The following is a 21,059-nucleotide window of genomic DNA, read 5'->3' on the forward strand; positions in this document are numbered from 1 at the left end:
TATGACTTTCCCCAACTTATTCCATGTATTTCTCCTTCACCTACTCCTTCTGCCTCATCCTTGTCCACATATCCTAATCTCTTCCAAAAAGTAATTTCTTCATGAGTAGAAAACACAAAGGAACACATTGTCTCTGTGAATGCTTGTGCTGTGTGTGTTAGGTTGCTTTAGTCATGTCTGATTCTTTTGTGACCCTATGGACTGTAGCCTGCCAAGCTCATCTGTCCATGGGATTCTCCAGGCAAGAATACTGGAGTGGGTTGCCATGCCCTCCTCCAGGGGATCTTCCCTGACTCAGGGTTGGAACTTGCATCCCTTATGTCTCCTGCATTGGCAAGTAGGTTTTTTTTTTTAACCACTAGGGCTACCAGGGAAGTCCACAATTCCGGTAACAACCCAATAATGGCTGCCAAAAATAACTGTAGGTATAAATTTACCTTATGACCTGAATCTAGTATTTTTTATGGTTTTCTTATACATAGACTCCTATGTATAGATACTCATTAATCTATTTACCTACTGAGTACTGTGTTCATTAAACTCTGTGTTCACCAGGTGATCGTAGAATTAAAGCATCTCGGTGTTAAAGATTCAGATGATCAGAACAGCTGCCCATTTGAAGAGCCCAGCACAGCCATGCCTAGAACTGTGGCCAAGACAGGCTCTATGCTTCAGGCGCTCTGCACACAGCTTTCCCAGTTATTCTCTTAAAGTATCCCCTAGGAGTGAATGACTCCCCAAATGCTCTTCTCCAGTTTGTAAATCTTGAGCCAATTTCTAGCGTAATCCTCTCTAATGTCTAGCTCTTCCACAAGTAAATTCCTGCCTGAGTTCATGGTAGTATACTGCAAAATCACTAGGAAACTTAAATTGGATATTTTCAACATGAATACTTTAAAAAATTGGTAAATTCCCTCGCATTGAGCTAAATTAGCTCAGTGTAGCTAAATTGGTTAACACAGTGACCTCCCACTTTTATCTAACCACTTATCTCTTTGTTACTCACTCTCATGCCAAGTTGGGCTTCCCAGGTGGCTCAGTGGTAAAGAATCCACCTTCCAATGTAGAAGATGCAGGGTTGGTCCCTGGGTTGAGAAGATCCCTGGAGGAGGAAATATCAACCTACTCCAGTATTCTTACCTGGGAAATCCCACGGACAGACGAGCCTGGTGGCCTGCAGTCCGTGGGGTAGTAAAGATTCGGCCACCACTGAGGGCCTGAGCACACATGCACGCTCATATTAAGTAGCTGAATAAGTTAGAGAAACTAGACAGTGCTCCATATCATAAGTCACTAGAAAGGAAAATTCACAAATCCAGCTGGTTCATTCTCTTTGTATACAGAGAGATGCGGACTCTGTCTTTAAGTGAACATCTAGTAGAATTCAACAGCAGATGAGTTTTGTGCTAATTAAAAAAAAAAACTTTTAACAAAGCTTCTGGAAATACTTCTTTCCTTTAGACTCTAAGTGAGATGTGCTTGGCAATCATAATCATGTCACGTAAGTCTTGATTTTCCTGGCTTCTAAGATGGACACATCGATGTGTCACATTTATGTATTTTGACATTGTGCTCTTTCACATTGGAACAAAGTTGAAAAGAGAAAGTTCTGTTAATAATTGTGTATCATGGTTTGCTGACCTCAAAGAACCCAAAATACTGGAAATACTGACTTACATACTGTTATATCCCTCAATCTTGGATTTCTTATGTGTTTCCAACTTAGTTCATGTTGGTTACTGTATTTTATTGTATTTCAGAGGTTGAAATTCTCTTAGAAATCTCAGAGTTCAGTAACTTCATATTACTATTTAGGAAAATGAAAAATGAAGAATTTTGCCCAAATGATAAGAATCCAGATCTAGAATCTTGTTTACATGACTACTGAAGAAGACTGCTTTCCAGAGTTACGAAAGGATGATAAGCCAAAAACATTGGCAAAAACAGTGACTTGTTGATATTAATATTAAAATAAATGTTAAAATAATACTATCTCTGTTTACAGATTTCGGGATCTCAGTGTGTATAGTCAGTCCAACGTTTACATTTTATCAGTGTTTGGGATTTGATCCTAAAAAAAGAGCTAGAGACAAGCATTTGTTTGATATTTTATTTGTTTTTTTTTTTTTTTTAAGATTTTAATACAAATCATGTGCATTAAAGAAGTTCTGGAAGTTCTGAACTGTTGTTCAAGCAGGAGACTGCTGAGGTGACAGGCACTTGTGGTCGGTATTGACAGGAATGTGGGACACGGAACTCTTTGGGAAGTTAGAAATGCTCTGGGGCTTCCCCCGTGACTCAGAGGGTAAAGAATCCATCTGCAATGCAGGAGACCCCAGTTCAATTCCTGGGTCGGGAAGATACCCTGGAGAAGGGAATGGCAACCCACTCCAGTATTCTTGCCTGGAGAATCCCATGGACAGAGGAGCCTGGTGGGCTACAGTCCATGGGGTTGCAAAGAGTCGGACACGACTGAGCGACTAATACACAGAGAAATGCTCTATTTCTTAATATTGGTGACTCTCAGTAAATGCATTTCTATCTTCAAAGGCATTTTTTTTAAAATAAGGAAAACCACTTATATGACAAAATATATGAACTGAAAGATGCCTTAGTAATTATTTAACCTGATTTCCTCATTTTATGGATGAAGAAACCGAGACCCAGGGTTCATTAGTGATGGGGGAAGGTGTAAGAGAGTCCTTCCACCTCTCAGGGTGTTATTCTTCATAAAAGAAAACAAAGAGACAGCGGACATCTCTTTACATCCACATTCTCTCTGAATACTTGCTTTCTATATCCCAGCCTCAGTAATAAAAATCACAAAGTTGTTTAATACACATGTAGGATTTAAAGTGAACAAAATTTCCTACTTTCATTGAAATGGACACTTTGGCAGTGTTTTCTGTCCACTTCACAGTTTTGAACTGTCTCTCAGAAAGGCAGTAGAGACACAATTTAAAAGTCTACATTTTGAGGTTAGACAGTCTTGTGGCCATATGTTAGCATTATTATTTACAAAGTCTCATCTTAGATAAATCACTTGATCTCTCTAGGCTTTACTTTCTTTGTCTGAAACTTGGGTCAATAATAACTGCTCAGGTTTATAATGAGGATTGAAAGCAGTAATTCTTGTAAAGTGAGTCATTGCCTGTGTTAAGGGTTGTTGTTAAAAGTGCCACAAACTGTGTGGTTTGTAAAGCAGAAGCTTATCATCTAAAAATTCTGGAGGCTCAAAGTCAGGGTCAAAGTGTTGGCAGGAGTACAGACCTCCTTCTGAGGGCTCTAAGGAAAAAGTTTGTCCCATGATTCCCTCCTAGCTTCTGGCAGTCTGCTGGCAAGTTTTGGGATTCTTCCTTACAGATGCATCACCCCAGTCTCTGATTTCATGTTCACGTGGCATTCTCTTTGTATGTGGATGCCTGTCTCTGTGTTCAAATTTCTCCTTTTTATACAGACACATTCCAACTGGGTTAGGGTCACCCAAGTGACTCATCTGCAAAGACTCTATTCCCAAATAAAGATACATTCATAGGAACTGGGAATTAAATCTTCAATAACTTTCAGTTCAGTTCAGTCACTCAGTCGGGTCCAACTCTCTGCATCCCCATGAACTGCAGCACAAGAGGCCTCCCTGTCCATAACCAATTCCCAGAGTCCACCCAAAACCATGGCCATTGAGCCGGTGATGCCATCCAACCATCTCTTCCTCTGTCGTCCCCTTCTCCTCCTGTTGTCAATCTTTTCCAGCATCAGGGTCTTTTCAAATGAGTCAGCTCTTCGCATCAGGTGACCAAAGTATTGGAGCTTCAGCTTTAACATCAGTCCTTCCAATGAACACCCAGGACTGATCTCCTTTAGGATGGACTGGTTGGATCTCCTTGCAGTCCAAGGGAATCTCAAGAGTCTTCTCCAACACCACAGTTCAAAAGCATCAATTCTTCAGCACTCAGCTTTCTTCACAGTCCAACTCTCACATCCATACATGACTACTGGAAAAACCATAGCCTTGACTAGATGGACCTTTGTTGGCAAAGTAATGTCTCTGCTTTTTCAGGGAGACACAATTCAAGCTTTATCCATAGCTTTATCCATCCCCAGTTTACCCCTCAACATCAGCCTGAGTGACTCCTTTAATATTATCTTTTCATTCTTCTTCTTCTTTTTTTTTTAATGCATTTATTTGGCCATGTTGGGTCTTAGTTGCGGCATGCGGGATCTAGTTCCTTCACCAAGGATTGAACTCAGATCCTCTGCATTTGAAGTGCTGAGTCTTAGTCACTGGAGCACCAGGGAAGTAAGTCCCAATAATGTCTTATATGTTATACCTCGGTTCAAAAATGTCCAATGGTTTCACAATTCATTCAGAGAGAAAACCATACTCCTTGATGGTCTACACATCCCTCCATGCTCAGCTCCTCCCCGTAAGTCTCTCTGCTCTGTTTTTCTCTCCCATTTCTCCCCTTGCTTGCTTTGTTTCAATTCTTTGGCCTCTTTGCTTTTCTTTGAACCTAAGACGAGTGGAGTCCCCTCAAAGTCATGGTACTTGCTGTTCCCTCTTCTAACTGCTCTTCTCCCATTTATGCACTTGATTTGTACCCTCACATTATTCAGACATTTATTCAAGTATCTCCCACTCTGAAAGGCTTTCCATGAATAAAATTAAAATTCTAAACCAAATTAGCAGTGAAATAGCCCTTTATCCTCCTGACTCCACCCACTGCTGATTGATCCCCTGCTCTGTTTCCTTTTTCTCCACAGCACTTTTGATACATTTAGTTATTTGTTTTCCTCCACTAAAAAGGCAGCTTACAAAGAGCAAGTGTTTCGTCACTCTGATTCAATTCCATTTTCTGTAATTCTCTGGTGCAAAGTAGGATTTCAATAAATAGGTTCTGAGGAGATGGTTGAATGAATGAACTGATGAATGAATGTGTTTCAAACAGAGCCTTTTACATAATGAGTCCTAAATAAGTATTATTTATAATTCTTATTCTTAATTAATCTTTCCCCAAATAGTTACTGCTGTGATTAATTTTCTATATGCTATTTTTCTTCTTTCTTTATTCTGCTCTGGAAATTTCTAGCTCAAAGAGAAAAACCATATTCAATGAGAAGGTAAGATCTACTGTTCAAAGTAAGTGTTAGTCACTCAGTTGTGCCTGACTCTTTGCGACCCCATGAACTGCAGTCCACCAGCCTCCTCTGTCCATGAGATTTTCCAGGTAAGGATACTGGAGTGAGTTGCCATTTCCATCTTCAGGGGATCTTACCAACCCAGGGATCGAACCCAGGTCTCCTGCACTGCAGCCAGATTCTCTACTGACTGAGCTACAAGGGAAGTAAGTCCCTTGTTCAAAAGTGACAATGAAATTGATAAACTGAAATGAACACTCTGAAAACCTAGACTCACTGAAAGTCAGCAAACCAGAATCCACCTATAAGATGGACACCAAATTCTTCTATCCTTTTATTTTTCAAATAAAAAATATCTACCTTCACTTGTGTAGACTTTTTCTCTCCCTTCTAAGTCTCAACACAGAGAAGGTATCCCACAAGATCCATCTATTCTTATCATTCTCTGTCTTGACTTCTCCCTTCTCAAACCTTTTAGGGTTTTTACTTCTCCTAGGGCATTTAAGGGCTTCCCGGATGGTGCTAGTGGTAACGAATCTGGCTGCTAGTGCAAGAGATGCCTGAGACAAGGGTTTGCTTCCTGGTTTGGAAGACCTCCTGAGGAAGGGCACGGCAACCCACTCCAGCGTTCTTGCCTGGAGAATCCCATGGACCGAGGAGCCTGGTAGGTTACAGTTCATAGGGTCACAAAGAGTGGACACGACTGAAGTGACTTAGCACCCATGCACACAGGGCTTTTAAATCTTACTAGTTTTAAATTATAGTTAATTGTACTTGTTCTCACTTTTCATACTAAATTCTGTTTCATAGAGGCCAAGAAAATGTATTATATTCTGTCTGTTGTAGCACCTAGTTTGAATGAGTGATTCAAAAAGGTTTTGAATAACAACAGCAACAACAACAAAAAAACCCTAGTTTTAACGCACAAATGACACATACTGATTTTTTTTATAGTTGTGAAAAATAACCAGGAAATAACCCCTGTTCCTGTAAGGGGGGGCATTAAATTAAATACACTCTTTTTTGTTAGTAAACCATTAAAACTCTACCAAATCTTTGCATGAGGAAAGCCTTGGACTTAGTCCATCTTTTCTTGTCTCTTCAGTGCTCTTATAAAAGGTAGGAATGTGATTTTTATTTCCTTTATTTCAAATTTATCATCTATAAAATCAAAACAATACTCTCTTTACTTATAGGGTTGTTTGATGAGGTAATTAATTATTGTATAATGCATTGTAACTCCTAGAGTAAAGGTTTTAATGTGCGTGCAAAGGGCTCTTATTCCAGGAGAGTTATGACATGGCTCATCCTTGGCTTGTGGGTGGAGTAGGTGGGGTGATGTGATAAGATAGCAGCTGAACAAACTTCACTAAATTAAGAAATAGGGAGTTCAGACTTGCATTGCGGAAATTTGGTAGAGAGCTCACCTCACTGCTACTTCTGAAGGAAGGGCCTTGGTGTTGTTATAAGACTGACATAAAAGGGCAGATGTCTCACACATCAATTTTGCAGTTGGGAAAAAATGAATCAGTTTCAGTAGCTTCAGAGATAAGCACGACAAAACAAAAGCAGATTGCCTTCAATATTGAATCCTTTCTATCACGTTATCATTTATTCTTTCAGTAAATATCTGTTTAGTGCCTCTTACGAGTCAGACCCCAGTCCTTTTCCTTATGATGTTTATATTTATGTTCAGAAAGACAGACACAAACAAGGAAATATACAGTGTATATGGTTGGAAGTAAGACTTACAGTAACATTACCATGAAAATAAAGCATCTGTTGTGGCTCAGGGTGGAGGTGCTATTACATATGAGAGGGGCCAGGAAAGACCCCATGCATAAGGTGACATTTGAGTAGCATTTTAAAGGAAAGGAGTGAGCCCCATGGGCGGCTGGGAAGATACACTCAAGTGACATCGGGGAAGCTCACGTGAGGCCATGTTCCATGTTTATAAGTTCACTCTTGCTGCCACCAACTCTCTCTTCTATTAATAGATTTTTAACCAATTTACACAACTTAACTTAGCTTTTGGAAGAGTTTGGTTAGCATGCAAAGACATTATAATTCATATAGTATTGCTCATTTTGTGTGCTAAATTGCTTCAGTCGTGTCTGACTCCTTACGACCCCATGGACTGTAGCCCGCCACGCTCCTCTGTCCATGGGATTCTCGAGGCAAAGATTAATCAAGTGGGTTGCCATGCCCTTCTCCAGTGATCTTCCCAACCCAGGGATCAAACCTGTGTCTCTTATGTCTCCTGCATTGGCAGACAGATTCTTCACCATTAGCGTCACCTAGGAAGCCCAGGTTCATTTTAGTTGACACAAAAATAGTTGGGCAGCTAAGTTTGGGAGTAATTCATCCTGAAAATAAAATAAAACACACAAACATACACATAAAAAATACCCTTTCCCCCATCTTCTGTTTGTATTACACTTGGGTATTTTTCTATCATTGGAGAAAATTAAAGTCAAGGATGAGATAAGAACTAAGTATTAGTCGGCAGCATGGTGAGATGAATAATTCCCTGACAGCAAGGAAAATTGTCTGCTTCAGTGCCCTTCGCATTGAAGCAGTGCATGAGTGCTAAGTCGCTACAGTAGAGTCCGACTCTGTGCTACCCCATGGACCTGTAGCCCACCAGGCTCCTCTGTCCGTGGAATTCTCCAGGCAAGAATATTGGAGTGGGTTGCTGTGCCTTCCTCTAGGGAATCTTCCCAACCCAGCGATTGAACCCATGTCTCTTATATCTACTGCATTTGCAGGCAGGTTCTTTACCATTAGCATCACATTGAAGCAGAGTTGTGGGTAATTTTTTTTTTTAAGTGGTCTTTATATTAGTAGGACACTTGAAGTTCATTTTACTTGTGATTTAACAGCTTACTGACTTTAATGGATTTGAGTAAACTTTAGCCAGATCTATGCATCACATTGCAAGCCCACTACCTGTAAAGGAAAAAAAATGTAGTCAGATTTCTTTTAATAACTGGACTAAAACTGGTCATCTGATCTAAGTCAGTCCAATTATTTTTCTTTGGTTCTGTCAGACCAGGGACTAAAATATTAGAGCAAATAGATAAGTAACCTCCAAATTCATGCTTTTTCTTTTTTCTTTCTGGAATTCAAGAGACGAAAAGAAGTCTTTTAAAAATGCTAAGATCTGGGTATATTGTGCAATTCTCTGGCCTTGATTTATATGTGTTACAATAACTTTAAAATTAAGTTTTGTTTTTTTTTTTTCTTGCATCTATAGAAAGTAGAATAGACAGGCGGAAAATACTGCTGGCCAAATCATTATGGCTATTTTACATATAAACTGAATTCATTACCTGTAGGATTTATCTCAAGGAGCAGTGGGTGGTTAGAGCAGAGAAATCTTGTCTTTTTCCTTACCTTTCTCCATTCTGTCATCCTTTGATTTACTCTCTAGTCCTCATCTTCGATGTGCTGTGGAGTGGTTTTCAGCCTTATAGTCCACTGTTCATTTTGGTAGCCAGCACTCCCCGGCAAGGCAGGGAGTGGCAGAGCCAGGGTGCGCTACGCTTACATTTACTCTGAAACCCATCTGCCTTTTGTTCATACAGAGTTGCATTGGTAATATTATTAACATTTGCATACAAGGGAAAACCTTGAGGCTGTTGCTAAAGACCTGTGACTTCCTATTACTTAAAATAACCTGCATCTTTTTCTTGCATTTGTTTCTATTCCCAGGAGCTTTGCAAAATGTTTTAACCAGAAGCCAAGTTCTTCCTGGTTTCCAAGTGTGTTTTGTAAAAATTGTGCAATTGTGGTGTGAGAAACACATATTTCTGATAACAGAGGCAAGATGTAATGTTTGAGGGGTTACCACAATTAACTATGCTCACGATAACAGAACTTACTCTACAAAGTATGTATAACCACATGAGGCTCTACATGAGGTTTCCCCAAATTGCATTATTTCTAGCTGAATTAAGCACAGGTGATTTTGTTCAGAAGTCTGGGTTTTTGGCAATGTAACATAGTTTATTACCTTTCTCAAAATTGGTTCAAATTTACTTAAGTACTTGTTCTATACTCCTAATGGTTATGCTAAAGAAAGAAACATCCAGGCATGATCATTTTACTTACCCAATTTATCTGTCGGTAATCTTCTATTGGGCTTCCTTGGTAGCTCAGGGGTAAAGAATCCACCTGCAATGCAGGAGACCCATGTTTAATCCCTGGGTTGGAAAGATCCCTTGGAAGAGGAAATGCAGCCCACTCCAGTATTCTTGCCTGGAGAATCGCATGAACTGAGGAGCCTGGTGGGCTACAGTCCATGGGGTCGGAAAGAGTTGGGCACAACTGAAGCCACTTAGCGGCAGCCATCTTCTATTCATTCTTTTGTCTTTTGTTTCAAAACAACACACAAAATGAAGCAATGTGCAGAACTGCTGATATTCATAGGTTGCAAGGAAATAAAAGTATTTGGAGAAAAATGGAAAGCACCATCAAAGATGTACATGCTTCCAAAACTTCTGAAGTTATCCCAGGTTTTCATTCCATAGTTCAGTCAAGGTCATAGGTTAGATTCTTATGTGGACCGGCTATGTCTTTGTCTGAACTCTGGGTCCATCATGGAAGAGGCATCACCTTTATCATTTGGAAAGCCAGCTGTTGCTGTGTCTTTTCTATCTTCGGAAGAGGAGTTACCGTTAGACCCAAATCTTTGAAATTTTGACTCTTTAATTTACACTGTTAGTCGCTCAGTCATGTCTGACTCTTCCCGACCCCATGGACAGTATCCCACCAGGCTTCTCTGTCCATGGAATTTTCTAGGCAAGAATATTGGACTGAGTTGCTAGTCCCTTTTCCAGGGGATCTTTCTGACCCAGGGATTGAACCTAGGTCTCCTGCATTGCAGGCAGATCCTTTACCATCTGAGCCACCAGGGAAGAATTTACACTGGAATATGTGATATTTTGGAGAAGGAAATGGCAACCCACTCTAGTATTCTTGCCTGGAGAATCCCATGGACAGAGGAGCCTGGAGACCTCCAGTCCACGGGGTCCCGAAGAGTCAGACACGACTGAGTGACTAAACCCCTACCCTGTGATATTTTAGAACTAGAGACACAGTCTTTGTCATACATTTGCATTCATTAATTCAAAAGGAAGGCATTGTTTTCTAAAACAAAACACAGCATTTACGGGTAAGATGCTCATTTTGCCAAGACCCAGTTTTTTAACGACATGTTCTCTCCTAAAGAATTGGCGAATAAGATCGCTATCATCAAGGCACAGCGCATTTGGATTCTAAGCTCCAAATACACAGGAGACCAACTGGGGCACCCGGTATGACCCAATTTCCTGACCCGGGCTCTCTCTTGCTAACTTTCCACACTCGGAAATACAGTGCAAATTCGAGTGGGGAAAGAAAAGAAATCCACCCAAGAGCTGTTAAAAAAAAATGTATCTATGCAGTAAATCTATGTACCACTGTGTAATTATAATAACATAAACAAATCCACTATAAGGACGTTCACATCAGACCTAATTTCATGCTGAACTATTATAATGCAATTAAGAGCCTCATAGTCCTGTTTTAATTAAGCTCTGTTGTGAAATATGCAGCATTTGAACCTGTTCTGACCTGTTTCGTCTACCACTGAATTACCGCCCTCGACTTGTTTTTCTGCTGAACGATGAATCTCATTTAAGGATTACTGTTTGCGGCCCTGGCATTTGGTGGGCTTTTCTGTGCTTTTATGCCTCCAGATCCAGGCCAGTTTTAGCTCCACAGAAATGCCCTATACATGGTCTCTTGACTTACCTGTCTCAAAAGATTTGTTAACTCACCCTGGGCTTTTGTGGCAATAAAGGAACAGATCTGATTGGGTCAATGAAAGAGATTTTAGTCGACAGGAGAGTTCACTTGTGGAGCTAACTTCAACTTCCGTAGGGCAGAGTCAGTATCTACGGGCCTATCCTTTTGCAGAAATACTAAGCAAACTCCAATTTTCCGTGGATATTACTTAGTTTGCCAACTAGTTTAACCATTACTCACCAGAAAATGAAAAACAAAGGCATCTATATAAAATGCACTTCATAGAATAATCAGATCCTACTTCCTTCTTTTTATCTCTCACTTAACTTTCGGCAAGAATGTCTAGATTGTCTGGTATTTGCCTTAACGAAATCTTCCCTTCTTCGATTCCGATTGCCTGAAATAAAACTAAACAGGAAATATTACAGGTGAATGTCTAGCTTGGTGATCAAATATCAAGCCAGTCTGCTGAAGAGCCTGTTACCCAACAACTAGTTTTAAAGAATTAGAGTGAAAAGTCAGGAGAACAGAGTTTTAGGCAATCATGTCCACCCACTTAGATTATTTGGAAATGAGCCAAAGGGCTTAAGAAAAATCAAACGGCGATTGCTTCATCACACCTCACCTCTGTGTCCATCCTCTGCTCTGCCTCTCTTTCGGTTTAGTTCTTGTTATAAAACATCCATGTTCTGCTTTTTTATTTTTTATTTTTTTTACCTTGTCCTACTTTCTTAACCCTAGGGAGGATTTTAAGAAGGTTTCAAAGCTAAGCATCCCCAATTGCTTCAGGCTGTCTTTGGTTGTAAGTCAGAATATAAAGCAATTACCCGGAGGGTAGGATGTGTTGGTGGCCAATGGGAGAGTGTTCCCTAGATCACCAGGTAACTGAAAATATTCTCTTCAGGGTGAACATCTGGTTCAGATTCTTAACCATTTCTAGTGAGGTTTTATGGGTCACTCTCCCTTTTCCTTTTCCAAAAGGTGTGTACTCGTAAAGCAGAAATAATAGGGTTTAATTTGGTCCACATGCCACTGCTTCCCTGGTGGCTCAGACAGTAAGGAATCCACCTGCAATGCAGGAGACATGGGTTTGATCCCTGGGCTGGGACGATCCCCCTGAAGAAGGGAATGGCTACCCACTCCTCTATTCTTCCCTGGGAAATCCCACAGATAGAGGAGCCTGGAGGGCTACAGTCCATGGGGTTGCAAAGAGTTGGACATGACTGAGAGACCAACATACACATGCCTTGTGGACACGTGTTTGATGATCAGATCTTAAGGACTGCTGGATGGAAATTCTGGAAATGACCACAACTGCTTTAGTATTAGAACTGTATGGTCCAAAAAATAAATAAATAAATAAAGAGAAAAACATTAGTAATTTTTTTTTCTAATGAATCTCCAATTCAAAGAAGCTTGAGAACCTTCCGTGGATATTAATAAAACTAAATAGCTGTAGTAATTCGGATGCTGCCTCTATTTTGATTTTCTATGACAAACGACAGTGTATCCTTTTTGAGTTGAGGGATGTTTGCAAAATTCCTGCTCAGACCAAGGATAGACAAATCTTCCCATAGATTCTTTCACAGGCACACTTCACTGAGGCAAAATTCAGCATGCTCAAAAATTCAGAAAAATTCAGAACCATGTTCAGACACAGTTTCATTGCTCAGCCACACACTAACGCACAAAGACAGTGGTCTCTGCATCAAACATGTTACCACATGCTGTAATCAACAGTTACGTCAGCTTTAGAGTCAGATCAATTTGGGTTCAAATATCAGAGCTACATGGTGATTTGTGGTCCCAGGGGGCCACTGCGATATATACGCCTCTTTCCCTCACCTGAGCTAGTTGAGAAAAACTAAGCAAGCACAGGAACCAGACTAAAGGAAATAAAAATGTCAGCCTCATGACTACTAAAGCTGTTTGGAAGATGCAGCTCTCGATTAGCAACCAAAGTGGGCTTGGTAACTCATTACCCCATAAGGCAGGAGCTGGAAGGAAAGTCATGCTCAGAAGAGGCTGCTCTTGTTAGGACTTGACTCTGAACAGGCAGAGGATGTGGGTGCTTCCTGAATACAAAAAAAAAAAAAAAAAGAGAGAGAGAGAGAGAAAAGGGGCAAGGGAGCTACTCTGAGTTCTTGCTCCAAAAACACCAAGGAGGAGAGTAAGAAAAGCTTGTGGGTAAATCAGAGGTAGAGGAATAGGATTATTTCTTAGTAAATAGTATCATCATACAACTGTCTTTGGGCAAGTTACTTAATATTTCTGAACCTCAGTTCCCCTGGCTATAAAATGGGAATAATAATACCAAGCTGACAGAGTTGCAACATAAACAGACAAACAAGGGTGGGTATGTGTGTGAACTGTCCGCCTCCAGGCCTACCACTCAATCACGCTGATTTACTTTCTGGTCTGGGTGGTGGTGGTTTAGTTGCTGAGCTGCGGCCGACTCTTTCCGACCAAAAGGAACTGTAGCCCAGCAGGCTCCTCCGTCCGTGGGATTTCCCAGGCCAGCATATTGGAGAGGGTTGCCATTTACTTCTCCAAGGGATATTCCCGACCCAGGATCGAAGGAGTGTCTCCTGCATTGCAGGTGGATTCTTCACTGCTGAGCCACCAGGGAAGGCCTTCCTTTCTAGTCTATCCAGCCATTCTCGCCCTAGACTCTAGATCGGTTAGGATGTCTCTGGGTAGTAGGCAATTCACTCCTCTCTTTCCTCAGACTAGAGATGCTTGAGAAGGAGAGGAGGAAGAAGGGTGTGCATATCAAAAGCAATAAGAGCTATTTCTAAAAGCCTGCTCTGCACAGTTTACTACCCAAAGTCTCAAGGTCACTTACGGTCTAAAAGGAATCAGCTTCCAAAGCAAGAGTTACTCCTTTGCAGACACACACAGACATCTTCAGCGTCTTGTGGCACGCCCGTGCTGCCAGCCCTGCAGCGTGGGTGTGTTTCCTCCTGCATTTCCAGGACAGAGAGACTTCCATCCAGCAAGGCTCCTGGCTAACTCCTGTATCACCAAGTTCTTCACAGAATAAGCAGAAAGCCCCTAGTTCTCCAGGATGTGCCACGCTATTCCCATCCCATTTCTTTTGCTCTGTTTTGCCTAAAGTCTTACATCCTCTTACATCCAAAGGCTGGAGATATCAGAGATGTGTGTGATACTTGGCCTGGAGCTGCACTTGCAGCCAGGAGGCTTCAGTTCTGCTCCTGGTTTAGGCTTCAGCTGTGATCCTGGCTCTGGGAGGGGCTGGAAGAGCAGCGACACCCACCTCCTGATTTGACCTGGGGATGCGCAGTGTCGCTAAACATGCCCACCAGGTGATCACACAGATTAAAAAGTAAATACATAAGTGGATTCACGTTCCCACTGCTGCTACCATGGCTTTGACATAGTTTATTAAATGCTTTCTTTGGATGTAGTCAGTGCTATTGCGAAGCCTGTCCTGCCTGCTTGCCACGGGCCCATTGCAGTAGCATGGTTAGTGGTACCCACGCTTGTTGCCACATTTGAGACATCTGTCACTCAAAGCTCACATCTAGCTGGCAACTGAACTCTGACGGTTCTGTTTCAGAAAAAGAATCATTGACTCTGTCTCCAATTCAACCGCCACTCCCCAAATGCAGGGTCTCCTCCTCTACTTTTGGTGAGATGAGCTCCAAACTATCGTCTTTCTGGTCTACCTGTCACTCTGCCTTTAGCTCTGTTACTCTAAAATACAAGTCAAATGAAGCCTGTCTTCTACTCAAAAAACCGCCAGCCTTCTCCTCTTTATGAATTACACTACGAATATCTTAGCAGGGTATCCTGTGTCTCCACAGTGCCAATGATGTTTCTAGCCTTACATCCTGGTTCTCACACCTGCCCTTCAGTCAGGTCCACTGGACCATGGATTGGCCCTTGAGCCCCCGGTGCATTCTGCATCTCGGTTCTGGACACACCCATGGCCCTTTTTGTACATTTTGAAATCCCAGTAAGGTTTTGAGACCCAAATCAAACCTCACCTCCTTGGTAAGATTCCTTCTGTGCACTCATCACAATTACATTGACTTTAAGTTAAATGTATACCAGTCTCTTACTGCGAACTTCTGATAGATCCTGAAACTTGTCTATATTTTCTGAAAAAACTAACATAGATGGGTCCTCAATAAATGTCTGTTTTTAATTGTAACTTTAATTTTTTAACTTTAATCTTTTCTTTCATTCAAGCTATTTTAAGACATTTACCACTTCTTTACCTGTTCACCTAGATTTTAATGTTACCTTTTCATTTTCAAAGAAAAAGCTTCCCAGCTAGAATCCTGGGAGTTTATTGTCAACTAGAGACTTGAATTAAGTAATAATTGGCCAGAACTTTCCTTTGTATTATTTGATCTTTCTATATTTTTGAGTGTTGAAAGTACTTGCAAATCATCTTAGGAGTTAACTTCGAGGAATGTGTTTGACATGAACTTTCTGCCACAACAGATAAACGCTTTCTGCCTCAGAAGGAGCCAGTGAAGAAAGAAATCAATTGAATACTTTCCTTTACTAACCTCTGAAATGACTGGAGTATGTGAATAGGGAAACTGAACATTTTAGAAAGCATTTTGTATAGCTCAGCAGTTGCAGGAGAAGATGACAAAGAAATCTGGAGGCGAGAAGGTTTATCAGCCTCAAAAAATTTTCTGGAGCAGTATAATCTAATGTTTCATTGCCAGTGTTTTAGACAAGCAATAGAGCAATATCTTTTGAATTTGTTCATAGTTCAGTTAACTTTACTAAAGGCCCCACGAGGAATGCTGTCTTTAGACAATGGAATAATCACAAACTAAATATGCAAAAATCCTGCCCTGTGCACATCACTAAAATATATCTTTAATTTATCTTGCCTCCTGTTTTGGTGATGCCAGAGACTTAGCTTACTACAAAGAAACAAAAAAGAGCAAAGATTTATCTTGGATGGAAAGGCACAAACACCCATTCATAAAACCATTCGTAAGCTTTTTTTTTAATCAACCCTGTCATTGTCGCAGCCTGCTTGATCTTCCTACTTTGGGTTAATATGGGAGCCAATTACAGCTTCATCTGTGTAGAATTAACTTTACGGAGCACACACCGGGGATTTGTCTTTCTTCACTATTTAGATATATGTCATAAAAATATGCCTGGAATGGAGGCAGAGGCATTGCAGATGGCAGAGACTCTCAGATTTATTGTAGATGCATTTAAAATTGGTTCTGCTCTTGCCAGAAGTTAATTAATTTTTTTTTCTCTCCTTTTCTGGGGCTGGGGGGTTGGGGGGGTCTCTGTGTCTCACTAGGTGGCAGTGTATGATTATATCTGGAAAAAGCATGGCGTCCAGTCCAGCATCTCCAGCTGTGACCTCCAACAGCACAATGAAATTTCTATGACTGCACTTGGTCCAGGAGGCATTACTTCTCATGTAGCTGTATACACCGTTTATCCCAGTGGGTTCCAAGAGCTATACCGCCATTTTCTTAGGCTCCCTAGCGGTGCCATTGTTGAGGTGAGTATACATGAAAAAATTTTAATGCAAATGCCGTGTATGTCGTCATGCATGCATATATGTGGGTGTATTTATACTCAATTTTAAAGCTTCAAAATTAATTTGCAAACATAACTGATGCTTCTAATAGCATATAGGACTTGAAGATGTATTTTAATGTCTTCCTAAAGAAACAAAGGTACCACATAAGAAAAAAAAATGTTTCTGGGCATAGCTTTTGGAAGAGAGGCGGGAAACAAATTACGTGAAATAATTCGGGAATCTGCTTGATAAACTTTGACTCAGTTACTATTTGGAAATAACCAGCAGATTGATGAAGAAGAAATATGAGTCCATAGACACTTTGATGTGGCAGAAAAGTACACAGCCCTTTGCTTAAATGATCTTACACAAAATGAATGATATGGTATGGTTTCATTTTTTTTTCCATAAGATAAATCTGAAAAAAAAAAAATAAAGAAAAGCCTCCATTTCCTAAATGTTTCAAAATTTTTATAGTAGCATTTGGCAAATATCTTGGTCACATTTCCTTCTAAAAAGTCAAGGTCTTTTGGTGAGCCAAGTTTATTTGAAAGAAAACACACACACACACACACACACACAAAACCCTCTTACATCGCTTCATAGTCTCAGAATTCAAACTTCCAGGCATGTTGGGACCTGAGGTCCCCATTAGCATCAACAGTGGTGTTGAATCATGAGGTCAGAAAGTGTGTTATTTCCCATTATTTGATGGAGATAAGGGTGGAGGAGCAGAGTTCAGATACGTATCACATCCGATTCTCTGGTCTTGCTGGCATGAAATGCCCTTCGCAGTGGCACAATGCTGTTGCTAAGAATTTGCAGCATGAGGATCTTTCCATTCCCATCACACTTTCCCTGTGGAGTTTAGCTATAGCTGTTTCTGTTATGAGGTTGATGAAAGTATGCCTTCATAAAAATTGCTTTGACTATAACCTTGAAGAAGTTTCTAACTGTCTAGAGCTCAGCCTTGCAGATTAGCCTGCTTCTCCTGTCTACAAAACCCAGCCCACAACAGTATTTGGTACTTGAGTGACTCTCTCAGGCTCTCAGAGAAGCAGAGGTGTGCTAGACCCATTGTCTCCCCTCCCCTCTCCCTGATAGAGGAGAGGATTGTGCATATTGTAGCAAGGAAGTGGGTAGGCAGATGAGGACTAGGCCCCATGTAATTCTCCGGGGCTTTGGATCACAGGCTGCTACTGACTCTTCTGCACCCGTGCATGTGCACTAGGCCCTTGGCTTAGTCATTTCCCACTGCTCTGACTCCATCTTTATCTGTAAAACTGGGTTATGAATATTTATGCTACCTGCCTCATAGGGATTTGGGACAGATGAATGAGATAACATTGGCAACGTATTTTAGGTCTTTTTAAAAAAGGTGCAATATGCATTACACAGTGCTATGGATCATGCTCATGGCATTCTTGCAGCAAGAATACAGGAGTGGTTGGCCATTCTTGTGCTGCAGTCTATGGGGTCACAGAGTCAGACATGACTTAGTAACTGAGCAACAACAACATGGATCATGCATGATTAAAATCATTCAACTTTTAAACATTTTTTCAAATGTAGTACCATTTTGCTAAAACTAAGATAACTTCTAGGAGGACTGTAAGATGGGGCAGGAAGTATTATTGACCTACCTGGTTTTGGATGTCTGGGTTTTCCATGCTGTGGGATTATATAATGGTCGATTATGTGATGGTGGAAGTGTCTGGACCCCTCTAAGCCTGTTCCCAACTGAGATGTTAACAAATACAAAGCCAGCTTTTCCTCTTTTTTCAGATCTCAGCAAAGGCACAGGGGCCTGCTCTCTCTGCAGTCCAAGTCTAAAGCCCAGCCACCTATTTCTTTATACTTGAGTGTTACCTGTTTTGTCCACTATGAAATCCATTTTGAAAGGATCTAGCCTCTTTGCCAGGTGGCTCAATGATAAAAGAACCTGCCTGCCAGTGCAGGAGGCATAGATTCCATTCCTTGGTTAAGAAGATCCCCTGAAAGAGAAAATGACAACTCGCTCCAGTATTCTTGCCTGGAGAATCCCATGGACAGAGGAGCCTGGCAGGCTCTATGGGGTCGCAAGAGCTGGATATGACTGAGCAGCACAGCAGGAGCCTCTTCGCAGCTTCTCTTAACACTTTTTAGGAGTGCTTGTGTGCGTGCTAAGTCACGTCAGTTGTGTCCGACTCTTTGGACTATAGCCCGCCAAGTTCTTCTGTCCATGAGATTCTCCAGGCAAGAATACTGGAGTGGGTTGTCATGCCCTCCTCCTGAGGATCTTCCCAACCAGGGATTGAACCCACGGCTCACGTCTCCTGTATCGGCAGGTAGGTTCTTTACCACTAGCACCATCTGAGAAGCCCCTTTTTAGGAGTACTAGATCTTATTGTTCTAAACCTGTTTCCAGTACTAAACTGTGTCTCCCAGAGGACAGGAACCATAAAACCATACCAGTCCCAGAGCATTCTGAAGACTAGGCAGGTTTTCTTTCAGCCACGTGACTGGCTATTCAACAATATTCCTACTTTCTTTTATATCTTGACCACTTGCAGGCACAGTCAGATCTGTTACTGGCTTTTTGAGCTACAAAACCTGAAATTGGAATGGATTTGAGACTTTTTTGGCAACTTCAGTGGGAAATGAAATCCATGTATTATCTTTCCCAAAGACATATACATGGTAAAGAAATTTCCAACAACACTTAGATAGATTTTACTTTCTGGATTAAAGAAACAACAACTTTTCTTTATTTTTTTTATTTTTTTTTAATGCAACTTTTCAAACTGTAGTTTATAAGTAGTCATCTACTGGGATTAACGTTAACTTTTCCCTTTGAATTCCCTATCTGTGTGCTAGGCACATAGCTATTGCTCAAGGAAATCTTTAAATTGCCTTGAATTTTGGGATGCCAAGCTATACTACTTGATGAGTAATTATGCTCCATGAGATCTTTTCCATTAATGCCTATATCATATGAAGAGAGGGAACTTATACTTAGGAAGGGCTTCCCAGGTGGCTCAGTGGTAAAGAATCTGCCTGCCAATACAGGAGACCCAGGTTTGATCCCTGGGTCTGGAAGATCCCTGGAGGAGAAAACGGCTACCCACTCTAGAATGCTTGCCTGAGGAATCCCATGGACAGGAGATCCTGGCCGGTTAGAGCCCATGGGGTGGCAAAAGAATTGGACAAGACGGCGCAACTGAACAACAGCAAATACTTCAGAAATGACTCAGATCCGTTTAGAGACACCTGTAAGATCTGTGCCACATTTTGATGGATATTCTGTTAAGGGAAGAAACAGAGGTAGCTGCCTCTGTACCCAATTCATTTACAAATGAGATCGGGAAACAAAAAGGAGTAAAATGCTTCATCTTTATAACCTGAACTCTCTTCTCAGAGGTTTCATGGTGGTTGTTAAACAGGGTATCTCGGGTTCCGAGCTCCTTCTGCATTTAACGCAGCTCCAGTTTGTGACGAGAGTGATTTCTAAGTCTCTCCTAATTCTGATATGAAATATAGGTCACGTATTAACCTTTTCTTTTTTCCCTCAAGAAAACCTTAGCAATTTGAGTTTTGAAGCAGGATACCTGCCAGTTTTAAATTTTTTTGTGAAAAGCAATGGTTTTGGAACAGAATAATTTCTGCACTAGAAAGGTCAGCTTTCATTGGGTGGGTGTAGAAGTTATACCACAAACGATCCTTCCTATGGATTTATGTTCACCAATTTTTTTTCATCCAAGTCTGTGTTCTGAGATGACACAGTTCTTACAGTGTTCTACATATTTGACTTTAAAAAATAAAATCCCCTCCATGCTTGTCCAAGATGGTCAGTGGTCTGTCAGGAGGTGAGGGCGTCTCCTGAGTTCTCTTTTCCTCAACCTCTCTGAGCCTGGGAGATTCCATGAACTCTCTGCAGAGGAACAGGTTTTAAATTAAATAATTATTTACTGAAGTGTAGTTGACTTGCTATATGTATATATTTATATATAATATATGCAATATGTATATATACAATATACATATATATACTCTTTTTCAGATTCTTTTCCTTATAGGTTATTACAGAATATTGAGTGTAGTTCCCTATGCTATACAGTAGGTCCTTGTGGTTATTTTATATATGGTAGTGTGTATATGTTAATGCTTTGTCTCTGTTTTGCAGCTTGAGTTATTTTTGAAAGTACAAAGTGGTTCTAAAGTTTTGAGTGCTACAAAACTTAGAAACCCTGGTGCAGACTCATCAAGTCACAAATAAGCTTCCGGATCCCAGGGTATCCATTGCAATTAAGAAAGTCCTTGGAGCATTAGTTGGGGTGGAATGGGAAAAGCGTTTTTTTTTTTTTGTCATTAGAGGCAGTGTCGCCTGGTGGTCTGAGCGGAGAAGTGGGAGTCAGGAACCCAGAGATCTAACAGAGGCTCCGGGAGGCCCCGCTGAGCGGCTCCAGGCGAATTTCTCATCCTCCAGAGGACGGGCTCACCTACTTTGAATCTCCCATCTGAAGAGCTCCTTACCCAAGGCCTAGAGATACGCAGCAGGAGGCCTGATTCCTTGTCTGTAAAATGAGAATATTAATACTTGCCTAAATAACAGATTAAC

The 21,059-nt window shown here is 41.0% G+C and overlaps 1 protein-coding gene across 1 annotated transcript in view; it reads left to right on the forward strand.

Annotated features, from left to right (window-relative positions):
• Positions 1–21,059, forward strand: part of OFCC1 (orofacial cleft 1 candidate 1) — a 238,717-nt gene that overhangs the window by 209,312 nt on the left and 8,346 nt on the right. Inside the window, exon 17 of the mRNA XM_027524513.1 lies at positions 16,235–16,441. Within this exon, the coding sequence (XP_027380314.1) occupies positions 16,235–16,441 (207 nt within the window). The remainder of the gene's footprint in view (positions 1–16,234; positions 16,442–21,059) is intronic.

The sequence above is a fragment of the Bos indicus x Bos taurus genome, chromosome 23, assembly GCF_003369695.1.
Source record: "Bos indicus x Bos taurus breed Angus x Brahman F1 hybrid chromosome 23, Bos_hybrid_MaternalHap_v2.0, whole genome shotgun sequence".
Lineage (NCBI taxonomy): Eukaryota > Metazoa > Chordata > Mammalia > Artiodactyla > Bovidae > Bos > Bos indicus x Bos taurus.